General features: G+C 44.8%; 1 protein-coding gene across 6 annotated transcripts in view; it reads left to right on the forward strand.

Annotated features, from left to right (window-relative positions):
- DIS3L2 (DIS3 like 3'-5' exoribonuclease 2) overlaps positions 1 to 12,016 on the forward strand; it is a 163,924-nt gene that overhangs the window by 71,249 nt on the left and 80,659 nt on the right. For all 6 annotated transcript variants that reach the window (XM_046898826.1, XM_015291462.4, XM_025153427.3 and 3 more), the window contains one exon: positions 3,505 to 3,678. In XM_046898826.1, coding sequence (XP_046754782.1) covers positions 3,505 to 3,678 — 174 coding nt within the window. The remainder of the gene's footprint in view (positions 1 to 3,504; positions 3,679 to 12,016) is intronic.

Here is a 12,016-nt window from a genome sequence, read left to right on the forward strand (position 1 = left end):
TCTGGGGAGGACCTCACTGCGGCCTCCTTGTACCCAAAGGGGCCTATTGGAAAAATTGTGACAGGGTATGGGGTAATGGTGCTTTAAAATGAAAATGGGAAGGTTTAAATTAGACATAAGGAAGAAATACTTGACTAAGAGGGTGGTGAGGCATTGGCACAGGCTGCCCAGAGAAGCTGTGGATGCCCCATCCCTGGAGGAGATCAAGGCCAGGTTGGATGGGTTTTTGGTCAACCTGATGTGGTGGGAGGTACCCCTGCCCATGGCATGGGGTTGGAACCACGTAGTCTTACTAGGACCTTTCCAATTCAAACCATTCGGTGGTTATGCTGCTGCTCAAAGAAACCCTCTGTACAGAATGGCTGTGGGCATCTCTGCTCTAGGAGGAGGCTGAGAATGACTGTGAAGTCCCTGGGGAAGCTACTCGCTTCCATTTGGGAGCCTGCCTGGCTTTCTAAAAGAAACAAGCCTTGTGTAATTATGCATGGTCTTTTTGGAGAGTTCTTATCATGTAACCTTTGACAACGTTGGCTGGTTTTGGCTGAGTCCAGAGAATGGAGAGGGTTCCAATGTACGTGTGTGGAAATGGCTGGCTGAATAGATTTGATCAACATCCCCATGAAGGGGCAGATGGCAGCAGGAGCGTGACTACCTCAGGCACACAGTTGTGGGAGACGAGGCCATGGTGAGTTGGCAGCTCGGAGCAGCTCAGTGAGCTTGCAGCCATGGCTGGCTTGGAGAAAAGCCCTTCACTGCTGCCTCCCCACATTCCAACTGCAGGACATTGCCATCAGTGCTTTCCCTGGCTGCGTGCTACCTGGGCCCGACGTCAACACGAGGGCATTAAAGCAGGCCCTCGGGGTGTTCTAATACTCTCCCATCAACGTCACAGGCAAAGAAATAATTACATGTGTTTCATTTTTCACCTTCTAACATTTGGAGGAAAAAAAGCCATGCAAGCCTGGGGTGCCACAGACACCGTGACTGCTGCTGGGCCCCGTGCCTGTTGTTGTTTATAAGCCTGTTGAACTATTCTTGCTACCCTCAGTGGCCGCAGAGCCCCATGAGTGAGCCTGGCTGTTACTCCGGGGCCATCGGTGATCCTATATGCGTTACCTTTGATCACATGCTGTCCTGTCAGATTCTGCTCTGATGCAAGTCATCATGTGTGCGTGACTGTAGCATGGCCCCAATTAAAGCCAGTTGTACGTTTGTTGTTTCAAGGTACTTGGGAAATGTTCCCTGGAACACCGTAAATCAAATGTTAATTACTATTAAAAAATATTAGTCCTATATCAGACCTCTGGGTAAACCCCTTATGGTTCCTAATCTAATTTCAGTAAACGGATCAAGAAAACATGGGTTTCAAAACTGAGCTGGAAAGCACTCTGGCATTAAAAGGTGCTTTCCATGACTTGTAGCGCGGCCCTTCAGCCACCCTCCTGCATGCTGCCCTTCTGAGGAAAGGGGCACCCAAGACTTGAGCTCTTGCCCTTTCTTTTTGGTAGGGCAGCATGTCCTTTTTCCTTTTTTTTTTTAATAAATTTCTATCTGTCCATCTGATCTGGAAGTTGTTTGGTCGAGGTACTTCTTCCTGTGCCTTATGGAGCTGGTGCAAGGTATGAGGTTCAAGCATAGACTCCTGAGGGCCAGCAGACCCATCCTTGTGAAGTCTCCCAGCTGCACATTAGATCCTGGAAATGAAGTGGTGATTTCTGTGGTTTATTGTTACTGCTGAGAGAGGAAGAGATAAAACTGATGCCTCGTTTATTTACATTAAAATAAAGATCAGGCTGGGACCAAGCTGCAGAAGTGGAGAATTAAGCCTCAATGCCAAACGCACACATAATTCTGCTGTAGAGTTTGCACATAAAATTGAAACAATGGAGGGAAATATCTTTTATCCTTGTTTTCATTTTTATTTTAAAGCTAGGCAATGTGAACTCTCCCATTTACCACGCCACAAGGCGCACAATCCTTTTCAGTGTATTACACAATGTGACAGGTTTATGACGCAGCCCTTCCCGTTGTGAAGGGAGAGCTCTGCTCCCATAAAGGAGATGGGCTTGCTTGCTTGCACTGCATGGATGGGGTTTGTTCTGTGGGTTTATGGCACGTTTGAAGCACTGAGAGCATCTTGCTAGTCCATATGACAAGTACGCTGCTTTGGCCCCCATTTTGGAAATCCATTAGTGCCTGCTCTCACTCATTAGAATTAAAGCAGAAGGATCAATACTGTGATTGTGTATTTTATGCAGTGGAAAAACACGTATTAGAGTGGCTGTATGTGCACTGTGTTATTACCCCTCTCTTCTGTGTCATATTTTGATGGATTTGCCTTAATTTCAGTTGTAATTTTCTTGGACCAGCGGCGTTATCTCTATTGCCTGCAATGTTCCATTCACCCTAATGGCAGTATATTTAAAAAATAATTATATATATACACATATATATGTAAATAATTGCCTCTGTGTGCTATAGAGCATTCTAGGGATGAGGAAGGGGAGGCAAGTCGCTGTGGGACTTCAGTCCTCCTGTAATGTTTGTAAGCAGACAGGCAGGGAGCAATTCCCCCCTCCTTTATAACCCCACTTGGCGCGCTGCATCCAGAACCGAGCACTTGTTTGACACCAGAGATCTCATCGAATGTGCCATGGGGTTTGCAGTAGGACAGATGGAAACTTGCTCTAAGCGTAATAGAGCAGCCGCCTCATCCACACATGTGAAAATTACTGCAGCAAAGGCTATTAGCATGTGGGACAAGTTCCCTTGTCTGTGATTTGCTTCTTGGTCATGGTTCTGAGGTCTCCGTGTCGCCAGGAGATGAGGAACAAACTAGTAGGAGCATACAGGTTCTGAAGAGAGCCTGGACAATGAATGGAGAGGCAATCTGTGGGCACGTCTGTTCTTGCAGGCCATTGTAAGAAAGGCAGCAAGGGTTCTTTGTACCTCTGCCTTCATGGGGCAGCAGTTTGTCCGGCAGGGAGGTGTATCTCTGGGATGGAGAGAGCTATGCAGAGCTCTCCAGCAGCTCAGCTGTCTTCTGCAGGGATCTTCTGCAGGGATCTTCTGGGATCAGGTGGGGTCTTGCTTTCCATTTCAGGTTGTGGGGGCTGAATCACTTTTTAAAGTGCTAAGGGGAGGAAGGAGGATCTCAAGGGAAGAAGGTTTTGTGAAGCTAGGGCTGCCTATGAGGCGGGATGCACTTCTCTTATCCCTGTAGAGTGTATTTTTTTCCTAAAACGTAACACTCTTACCTTTCCAAGAACATAGCAACATAAAACGTCTCCTTAAAATGAGAAGCACAAAATAGCTCAGGGTTCTGTCTGGTAGTTTTGCATCTCCAGCAGACATAAGTCATGGTATGGCCTGAATTCCTGCCGAGTCCTCTTCCAGAACTCAAAGTGAATGGATGAAGGAATGTGTTTGAGGGCTCAGCAGCCTCTGTGACAGTCCGTAATTATGCAGTTAAAGAAGCCACCCTGTCTCTCCTTCCTTTTGCAGGCAGTTGGCCAAAAGTCTTGGTCAGGCTGGGGAGATCGAGCCGGAAACAGAAGGAATCCTGACAGAGTATGGCGTGGATTTCTCTGACTTTTCCCCCGAAGCCCTGGAATGTCTTCCCCAAGGCCTGCCCTGGGTTATCTCACCGGGAGAGATGGCCAAAAGGAGAGATTTAAGGTAATGACAAAAAGCCTGCTCTGTCGCTCCTCCTCGGGTTGGTGCAGCATTGTTTTTGTTTTGTTTTGATTTCATCACGCATTGAAAAGGCTCTGATGTTATTACAGGTAGCGTGTTACACGTTACCTCTGCTCACGTGGAAAGAAAACTGCTTTTGAAAGTACCTACGGACCCAGAAGACAAGTTATTTGAAGAAGTGTCTGTGAGGCAAAGTAGGCTTTTTCTCAAAAGAACTATTGAAAACTGAAAATTTGGTGTTTGGCACCTAATCTGAAAGCTTTATGTTTTTGTCTGGAATGTATTACGTATTTGAAGGGTAGTTTTATTGCAGAGATTTTCTGAATGCTTGGCAGATCAAATTATCTTGGACATTGTTACTTTGAAACTTAAGTACAGGTAGAGACTGTCCTATGTTTTCCTGTCTAGTCTCAGTGTTCTTCTGCTTTGAAGAGCTGGTGTCATGGGGAGTTTGTGGCGGCTCTTGGTCAGGGTTGCAGCTGGCAAATGCATTCTCTCCCTGCAGCCTGGCAACTTCACGCTGTCCACCCACCTCACATTACCCGTCCCTGCAACTTTGTGGTGCTCCCTTCCACCAGCTTTTGGGAGCTCTGCAGCCTGTTAGGTGATGAACACTCTGACATTGCCGGTCTACCTAAACGTAACGGGCAGACCTTCACTAGAAAAGATATAAAGACAAAAGGAGAGTAGTTTGAGACCTCGATTTGCAATAAAGGAGGGAAACTACATAAAAGCATAACAGTACTTGTATTATTAAGATGATAGGATGTGTTCCACTTCCACATTCGTTGTGCTGGAGCATCCTCTCTTGCTTGGGAGGTCTCATTGTGTTGTGGGTAACAGATTCAGCAGCTCAGTGTGGTGTTGCTTTCTTGCTTATCCCTGAGCTGAAGCAGACCCACCAGTTTGATTCCTCAAGATACTGCCTGCAGTGGTAAAAGCTCCTCTCTCTCTTAGTCTATCTGTTATTGGCATGAAAGCTAGCAATTGGAGAGGGATAAGCTGATAAACTGCACCCATTTGTATCTGTGCTCCAACTCCAGATGTTACTTTGGATTTAATCCTGCACTGCAACCTGTGACCTTCTTACTGCTTCAGCTTTACTGGATCTCAGTTGCCGTACAGTGGGATAGTTCAGGGGAGGACTGCACTTCTGTTTGACCTGTGGTAGCACTCAGGTACCAGATCCAGACTGTAGACTTCAGCTAGCTTAAAAAAAAAAAACAACAACCCAAAAGATGCTGAAACCTGCAGTTGAGAAGTCACTGGAAAGTGATTATTTTTATATTCTTGACTACATTTCAGTAGCATTTTCTGCTTCTTCTGACCAAGTTCTTTCAAGCAAATAAAGAGCTTGACTTGTCTCCAGTCAGACAGTCATTTTTGGAAACAAATTCCAAGTGGATTTCTTGCTTTTATTGCTGAATTATTGCACTGGGACTTATCAAGGTGATAACAGTTTTGCAGTTAAGCCATTTAAATCCCTCTCTGCCCCTTCCTGACCAATAGTGCACACTACAAAGATTTCCTTTTGATCCTCTCAAATATAAACATTTAACAGTCAAGGTTTTTAAGACAATTATTTGAGCTTAATTTACTAATCCTTTTAATGTCAACTAGCACACTGCTGACTAACTAGTCTGTAGTCTAAACACGAAGATAACACAAGACTTTTGGTTATGACTAGGCACCTGACCTGGGCAGACCCATCTGCTGAGGCTGTGTGAGATGAAGGACAGATATCTTGTCCATGCCATCTTGTAAATGTGTTCCTTATCTTCCTGCAACTCTTTAAGTTTTACAGAAGGCATCTTCTTGCCATACATAGTCTGTTTGGATAGCAACTGTGATCTCACCTACGCAGCCTGTGCAGAATTCCTTCCAGGAGGTTTTTCTTCTCATTTCTTCAGCAATGGCTCACAAAGAAAGCTTTACATAATATTTTTATATTGCTTAAGGCTGAGAAGATCCAAACCTTGTGGATGGCTTTGAAATCTTTCAGCTGATTTAACTCTCTGCCACTCATGCAGTTTCATCGTGGACATCTGCTTTTTACCTGCATGATTTTATCTAACTGTGAAATGAGGCAAGTATTTAATGAGCATTCCCAGCTTAATTGTTTGTAAAGAGCACTGAAAGCTTCTAATGAAAGGCACTAGGCAAATGTTAGGTACTGGCATTGCATATTGCAATTGTATTTTACAGAGGGCATGAAGCATCAGAATGGCATGGTTGAAGAAACTTCCCTTCCAGAGACATGAAATGTGTTAATATGAACAGGACCAGAGTTCTTTTTATTATTCAGGTGGACAGGAATTGATATTTATTCACTGAAGCTTGAGTAGTGTTGGATCTTTTGTTTTTGGAGGAACGTCAGAGGATTAGCATTATAGGGACAAGTCTTGGTAGGTGCAAAGTTTCAACCATTCTCCCATCTTTTCTAGCGTCTCAACATGTAATTGTCATTTCCTTGTTTGCTTGGCTTTCTACTCCGTGTTTCGGTGGTGCACAGCCTGTGCACAGAAAAGAGTCAGGGCAAAGGAGGAAATGCAAATCTTAGGGGTGGGTGCAGCAGACAGGGCACCGGAGGAGGCCATTTGGAAAGGTGTAGCCAAGAATCTAAGGCACACAAAAACTATTTATTTCTATGGCTTGTTCCAAATGTTTCTAATTTCATTCATATCTTTTTGTTTCCTTTACTTCTTAACTGGGACAAGAAACTAAAGCCAGGAAAGTCCGATCATAGTGGGAAACAAAAACCTAAATATTGGAGAGAGAAAAAAGGCCGTTCTCTGCAAAGCAGTTCTGCCTTTTGCATGTCTCCCATTGTTGGTGTTACTGTGGAAAATGTATAACATCACTCTTTTGGAAAGCGCTAGAGCCTGTTCAAGTGGAGATGGTTTATATAGTCAAACATGGAAGAACTTGAAGATATCTATTTCTTTACCGTTTGCCTAATAACAAGTGAGCCTGTTGACCTCTGCTGGACTATTACAAATGTGAAACTTGGCACTCAAAATTGCTTGCTCTAAATTTTCCAGTTGCTTTCTCTTTTTCCATTTGATGTCATCCTGCCAACTAGTGATTTTATTATTATAAACAGGACATTGTATTCACTTTTAAGAAGAAATATGAACCTGAAGGTAAAATTACAAACTGCAGTTTCTCAGCTGGCAAAATACAAAACAATGAGCTAAAAATACTGAGCAGAGAAAGGGTGCTGTGGCAAGAAACTCTGAAATATCTGCAAGATGGATGTGATCTGAAGAGCAGAAACGGATTGACTTCAAATGAAAAGCTCTGTGCTCATGACAATCTCTGATGGTTGAGATCAGAAAGGATCTCCAGTGATTGTGACTCCAACCCCTCTGGGTGAACTAGAGCAGGGACTCAGGGCTGCTGATCTGGGATATCTCCAGAGGTGGAGGTTCAACAGCCTCTCTGAACAACCTGTTCTGGGACTTGATCACCTTTGCTGGCTTTTGTTTCATTTAGTCACATTTTCTTTAATCTTTCATTTGAACCCTAGATAGCTCGAGAACAATCTGGCTCGGTCACCTTTATTTCTGCACATCAGTATTTTCTGACATTGATAAGATGTCCCCACCTGAGCTGAGCTTTCTCCTTTTGAGGCTGAACAGTCCCAGCTCCCTCAGCCTGTCCGTGTAGGTTACACACTCCAATACCTTAATCGTCATTGAAGTCCTTCAGCAAACTTGCTTTGGTATGTTGGTATCTTCTTGTCACTGGTAAGCCCAATGTTAGACACAGCACTTGAGTTGTGGTCTCACCAGCGTCTGGTAGAGGGGAAGAATCAAAGGATTGCATCCCTTGACCTGCTGGTAGTACTTCCTACTACAGCCCAAAAGGCTGCTGGCCATTGCTGCAAGGGCGTTGTTGGATCGTGTTCCACTTGCTGCCCACCAGGACCCCAGTCCCTGTTTTGCCAAGCTGCTTTCCAACCAGTTGGCCCTCAGCTGTACTGGTGTGCAGTGTTATTCCTCCCCAGGAGCAGGACTTTGCTTTTTCTTTTGAGCTTCATGTGATTCCCATTGACTCCTTGCTCTTCTGAGGTCTCTCTGAATGACAGCAAAACTCTCTGTTCCTCCTTTGAGAAGCATGAGTCCTTTTCAAGCAGCCTCCCGGGGGCCTGGAGGGCGTCAGACTGGGGACATCAAGGATCCACAGCATTGGCAGGGAGCAGTTAATACTCACTTGCTTCCCTGCTTGGGCACAGCTAATGAGTTAATGAACTTTGCTCTTGCAGGCAAATTGCTCTGAGAGTACAACAAAGCTTTCAGCCAAAGTTTGCATCTTGGTATTTCAGTATGCTGTGACCTAAATTGCAACTGACCTAAAGCTCTCAAAGTTATTAAAAGCTAAATTGTAATTTTGGCTGCCCATTCAGAAATGCAGCATCCTTTCTTTGGCTGATAAAGGAGGAAGAGTGGAGATGCTGTGCTGGCTCTGTCCTGCTGTGCAGGGAAGCACTGTTCTTAGCACTGTTTGTAACAGCGAGGCACTGGCAATGGGACAGTACCTGCACTGTGGTTCTGCCAAGTATTTCATTCTCACTTGAGGTGTGGTGCAGCTAATAACAGGGATTAGCAGTGCTTATAGTAAAGGTTTGATAGCATGCTCTTTGCAACGGTTGCCCAAGAAGATTATTGGCTGATAAAATGAGAGGTGATGGCAAAAAAATGAAAGACAGAAAATGGCAGCCTTGAGCGGAGCGAGGAGCTGGAGGAGAGCACTCGGCCTCTGAAACAGATGCCTTTTCAAGGCAGGTGGAATACTTTAGCTTGAAATGAGTGCAAGTCAGATAAAACATCATTAAACAGCTTGTTTCCTGGAGATTTTCCACTACAAAAAGCTGGTGTTAAGTAGAGCAAGTCTTACTCAGCTATAATAGGATATGTGAAAATGCTCTGGTTTCTGATGGAAACTGAAAAATGGCTTGTTTAGCAAATGTATAAGCAACATTGCTACAGGCCTGACTGTTATCTTGGCGTGGAGCAGAGATGCAAACAGGGCCAGATTATGATCTCTGCCCTGTCACTGGGCACTGAGCTGCTCTGTGACTAATTCAGTGCTCTCCGTAGGGAGATAGAAGGCACGCGGAGGATTACTCAGTGGTGTCCAAGGATGTCAGATCTAGTCCCTCTCTGACAGGATGGATTCCAGAAGAGCGGTGATGGCTGTACCTGCTCTGGGTACTTCTGCTGCCCTTGGATCAGTGAGGAAAGCTAGCATTAGCTCCGTGCTCACCCATTAGCCGAGTAAGTAAAACCGAATAAAACAGTGCTCCTGTCAGAGTGATGTGATTCAGCTCCTTGTTTCTGACATTCAGTTGGCTTCTTCAGGCCCTCCGCTCTGTTTTCATAACATTTTCTACTACACTATAGCTACAGCAATTGTGGTGACACTGTTTTGTGCAAGATGATGCATGGTGTTTGCTGTCAGATGCTGCTGTTACCAGTGGCTGGTGTACACAGACGTGCTGGCAACTTCACTGCTGTTTTTCCTTACAGGAAAGCGCGTGTGGTCATTGGAAGTGCAGCTTGCAGTGGAATCAGTGGTGTGCAGTTGGACAGGGTTATTGTGTTCTGATATTGTACGCCATCAAAACTGAGCCTGCTCAGTTAAGAGTCTGTTTTGCCGTGGAAAACAGTAATAACTTTTGCAACTAGGCTGTTATACATACGGTCTTGTTCCTGTCCAGCTGCCTGTTTTATGGAGAGAATAACAGAGGGAGATGGGAATTAAATCTTTAATCAGTTTGGGAACGTGTCCATTTCTTTCTGAGTTCTACTGGAGGACAAGGTGGGCTTTAACTGCATGTGATGAGCAGAAGAGAGTGCCCTCTCCTGTTGTGTTTATACGTGTGAGGTGTTGCCAGATACTGCCACTTTCCTTGGCATCACAGTGCTTTGCTGTCCCTGTTCTCTCATTGCAGGTTGGGTAAAGAGGAGCTGAAGGATCCAAGTCCTAGTATCAGGTGGGGTGTCAGTCTGTTGCTGTGGATGAAAAAAAACAGAACTTCAGTAGGGATATCCCCACTGTGGCTGATCATTATAGAGAACAACATTTTCCTTGTGATTTCATTGTGATTCTGAAGACTACGGGGATCTATTTGCACCTTTGCAGAATCCAATGTTTGCATTTGAGTCTCATCTCAGTCCACCTTCCATATCTGTGCAGAGCTCTTTCCTTCCTTATCTGTGGCCTTTATGAGATGACTTTTCTCATACAAATAGGAAATGGAGCCCGTAAGGCAGATCACCACAGTCATTGCCCTAGTTTCGTGATGCCTGAGGTTACAGGAGAGAAGGGCACTTCTGTGCCCTCGTGCAACCAAGAAAGCAGGAAGTAGAAAACACTTTTTTTTCTCAAGATCTTTGCTCTAAGCTGTTGAGTATCCAGATCGTGCTCTCTGACCTGATTGTTTTGGGTGATGGATCCTTGTTCCCAACTGATTCTTGGATCCTCACTCTCTAAAAAGACAGAAATGAACATAATATAGGTGGGAAGTGATGAGGGCATCACTGTGGTTAAGAGATGAGGCAATCCAGAATAGACCAACTGAGGTATTCTGGGAGCTGAGGGACTGCCTTGGAAGAGAGGATTAACCATTCAGTGTGTGTTTCTTAACAGTGAAACTGGAAGTTTGTGAAAGATGTTGTACTTAACGGTTAAAATGTGTAGACCAAAAGGGAAGTGAGAATCATTCATGGTGGTGGGAGGATGCAAAGGGGTATTATGAGGACAAGTAAGGTAAAACGAAGAGGGAGACCTTTCCTGTCCAGCCTAAAATAGAACGTAGCTTCGAGTGCTAAAGAAAGTATTGGAAACTCCATCACTAAAGATGCTTAATACTACACTGGAGAAAGTCCTTGCAAATGTGTTGTCAGGTGTAGCTGTGACCTATGAGGGTTGGATGACCTAATGTCTCTTCCATTTCTAGCTCTGCGCATCTATGATTAAAGTAGTTTATATAATGCAAGTGCATTTTCAATTACACTCCACCTTCTTGCGTGGGATAGTGGTGGTGCAGAGACCTCATTATATTTGTGGCACAATTACAGCATGACTTGTAGGAAGTATTGCTGGTGCTTGGTCTCTCTGACATTCTGATCTCTTTTATATATACGTTGGCTTTTCAAACCGTTTAGTTATGTTACAAGGCTGCAGTGCTCTTTTGGAGGCCGTAAATGTATGGAAGGAATCATTGATTCTGCTTCGGCAGTCCAGGGAGCAGCCCTTGGTGAAGATGTAAACGTTTATTGTTGTAGAGGTTTAATTCATCGGGAGTCATTGTCGGCCGTTCTCCTGGACCGAGGTCTGTTTTCTGAAGCAGAGCAGGACGTTAGCTCAAACATAAACACAGAGAAATTAAAGGGAACTGGGCAGGTTTGATGTATAAAGTTGGGCTTCGGGTGCATTTTACGCCGCGCTGGGTTTTTGTGGGGTTTGTGCAGTTAGCGTTGGGAGTAGGCAGCTTTTGCTTCCCATTACTGTATAATTTCAGTTGGTTTTGAAATTCATGCACCATGCAAAAAGAGCTTTTTGCTGCGTCGAGTGTTCCTGTCGGTGTGTTACAGTGCAGGCAGAGTGCCTTCAGAGATCTGTCAGGGCACTTCGACTGCATGCGTGCTTTGTAATGTATGCCTTTTAAGCGGCTGATCTTGGAAGCAGCCGCTGGGGTTTCGAGTGAAATCTGCCAGCATCGAGTGTGACAAATGTGGCAGACACCCCACGTAATGGATGTCTCTGGGAGTGGGATGTCGAAATCTCCTAGAATGTTCAGGCACTGACTGTTCTCTGAAGAGTGCTTCACAGCCGTGTGAGTGATGAACACGGGTGGAATTGGTCCCATGCTTGTTGGCGCTGTGTAGCAAACCTGTGCAGACAGCGTGGTCGAGTCGGGTTTGCTCGTGATTGAAGAGTGAGATTGATTTTTGTGGTTGCCATAACAATTGGACTGCTGTGTGAAAAAATGTTTATAGCTTTCACTGGGGTGAGCTGACGGCTCTAGGATGCCTATTTCCAAATTAAAACAACTGCTTCCAGCTCTGACAAATGATGCATGTTTAACTTTTCCAAGGTAGAGCTCAGCGGGGTCTTAGAAATGACCTGAAGAGCTCAAAGATTCTTAAAGTGCCTTTGCTGCTTAATTTTAAAAAGCCAGCTTTGAGCTGGAGCTAATGAGGGAAAACCAGGATGCTGAGCTTTCCCTCCCACGCAGCTATTGTACGCACTCACAAAGTGAAGAGAACAGGACAACCTAAAGAGTCCCTGGAAGAATGTAAATGCATTGCGA

This window comes from Gallus gallus, chromosome 9, assembly GCF_016699485.2.
Source record: "Gallus gallus isolate bGalGal1 chromosome 9, bGalGal1.mat.broiler.GRCg7b, whole genome shotgun sequence".
Taxonomy (NCBI): Eukaryota; Metazoa; Chordata; class Aves; order Galliformes; family Phasianidae; genus Gallus; species Gallus gallus.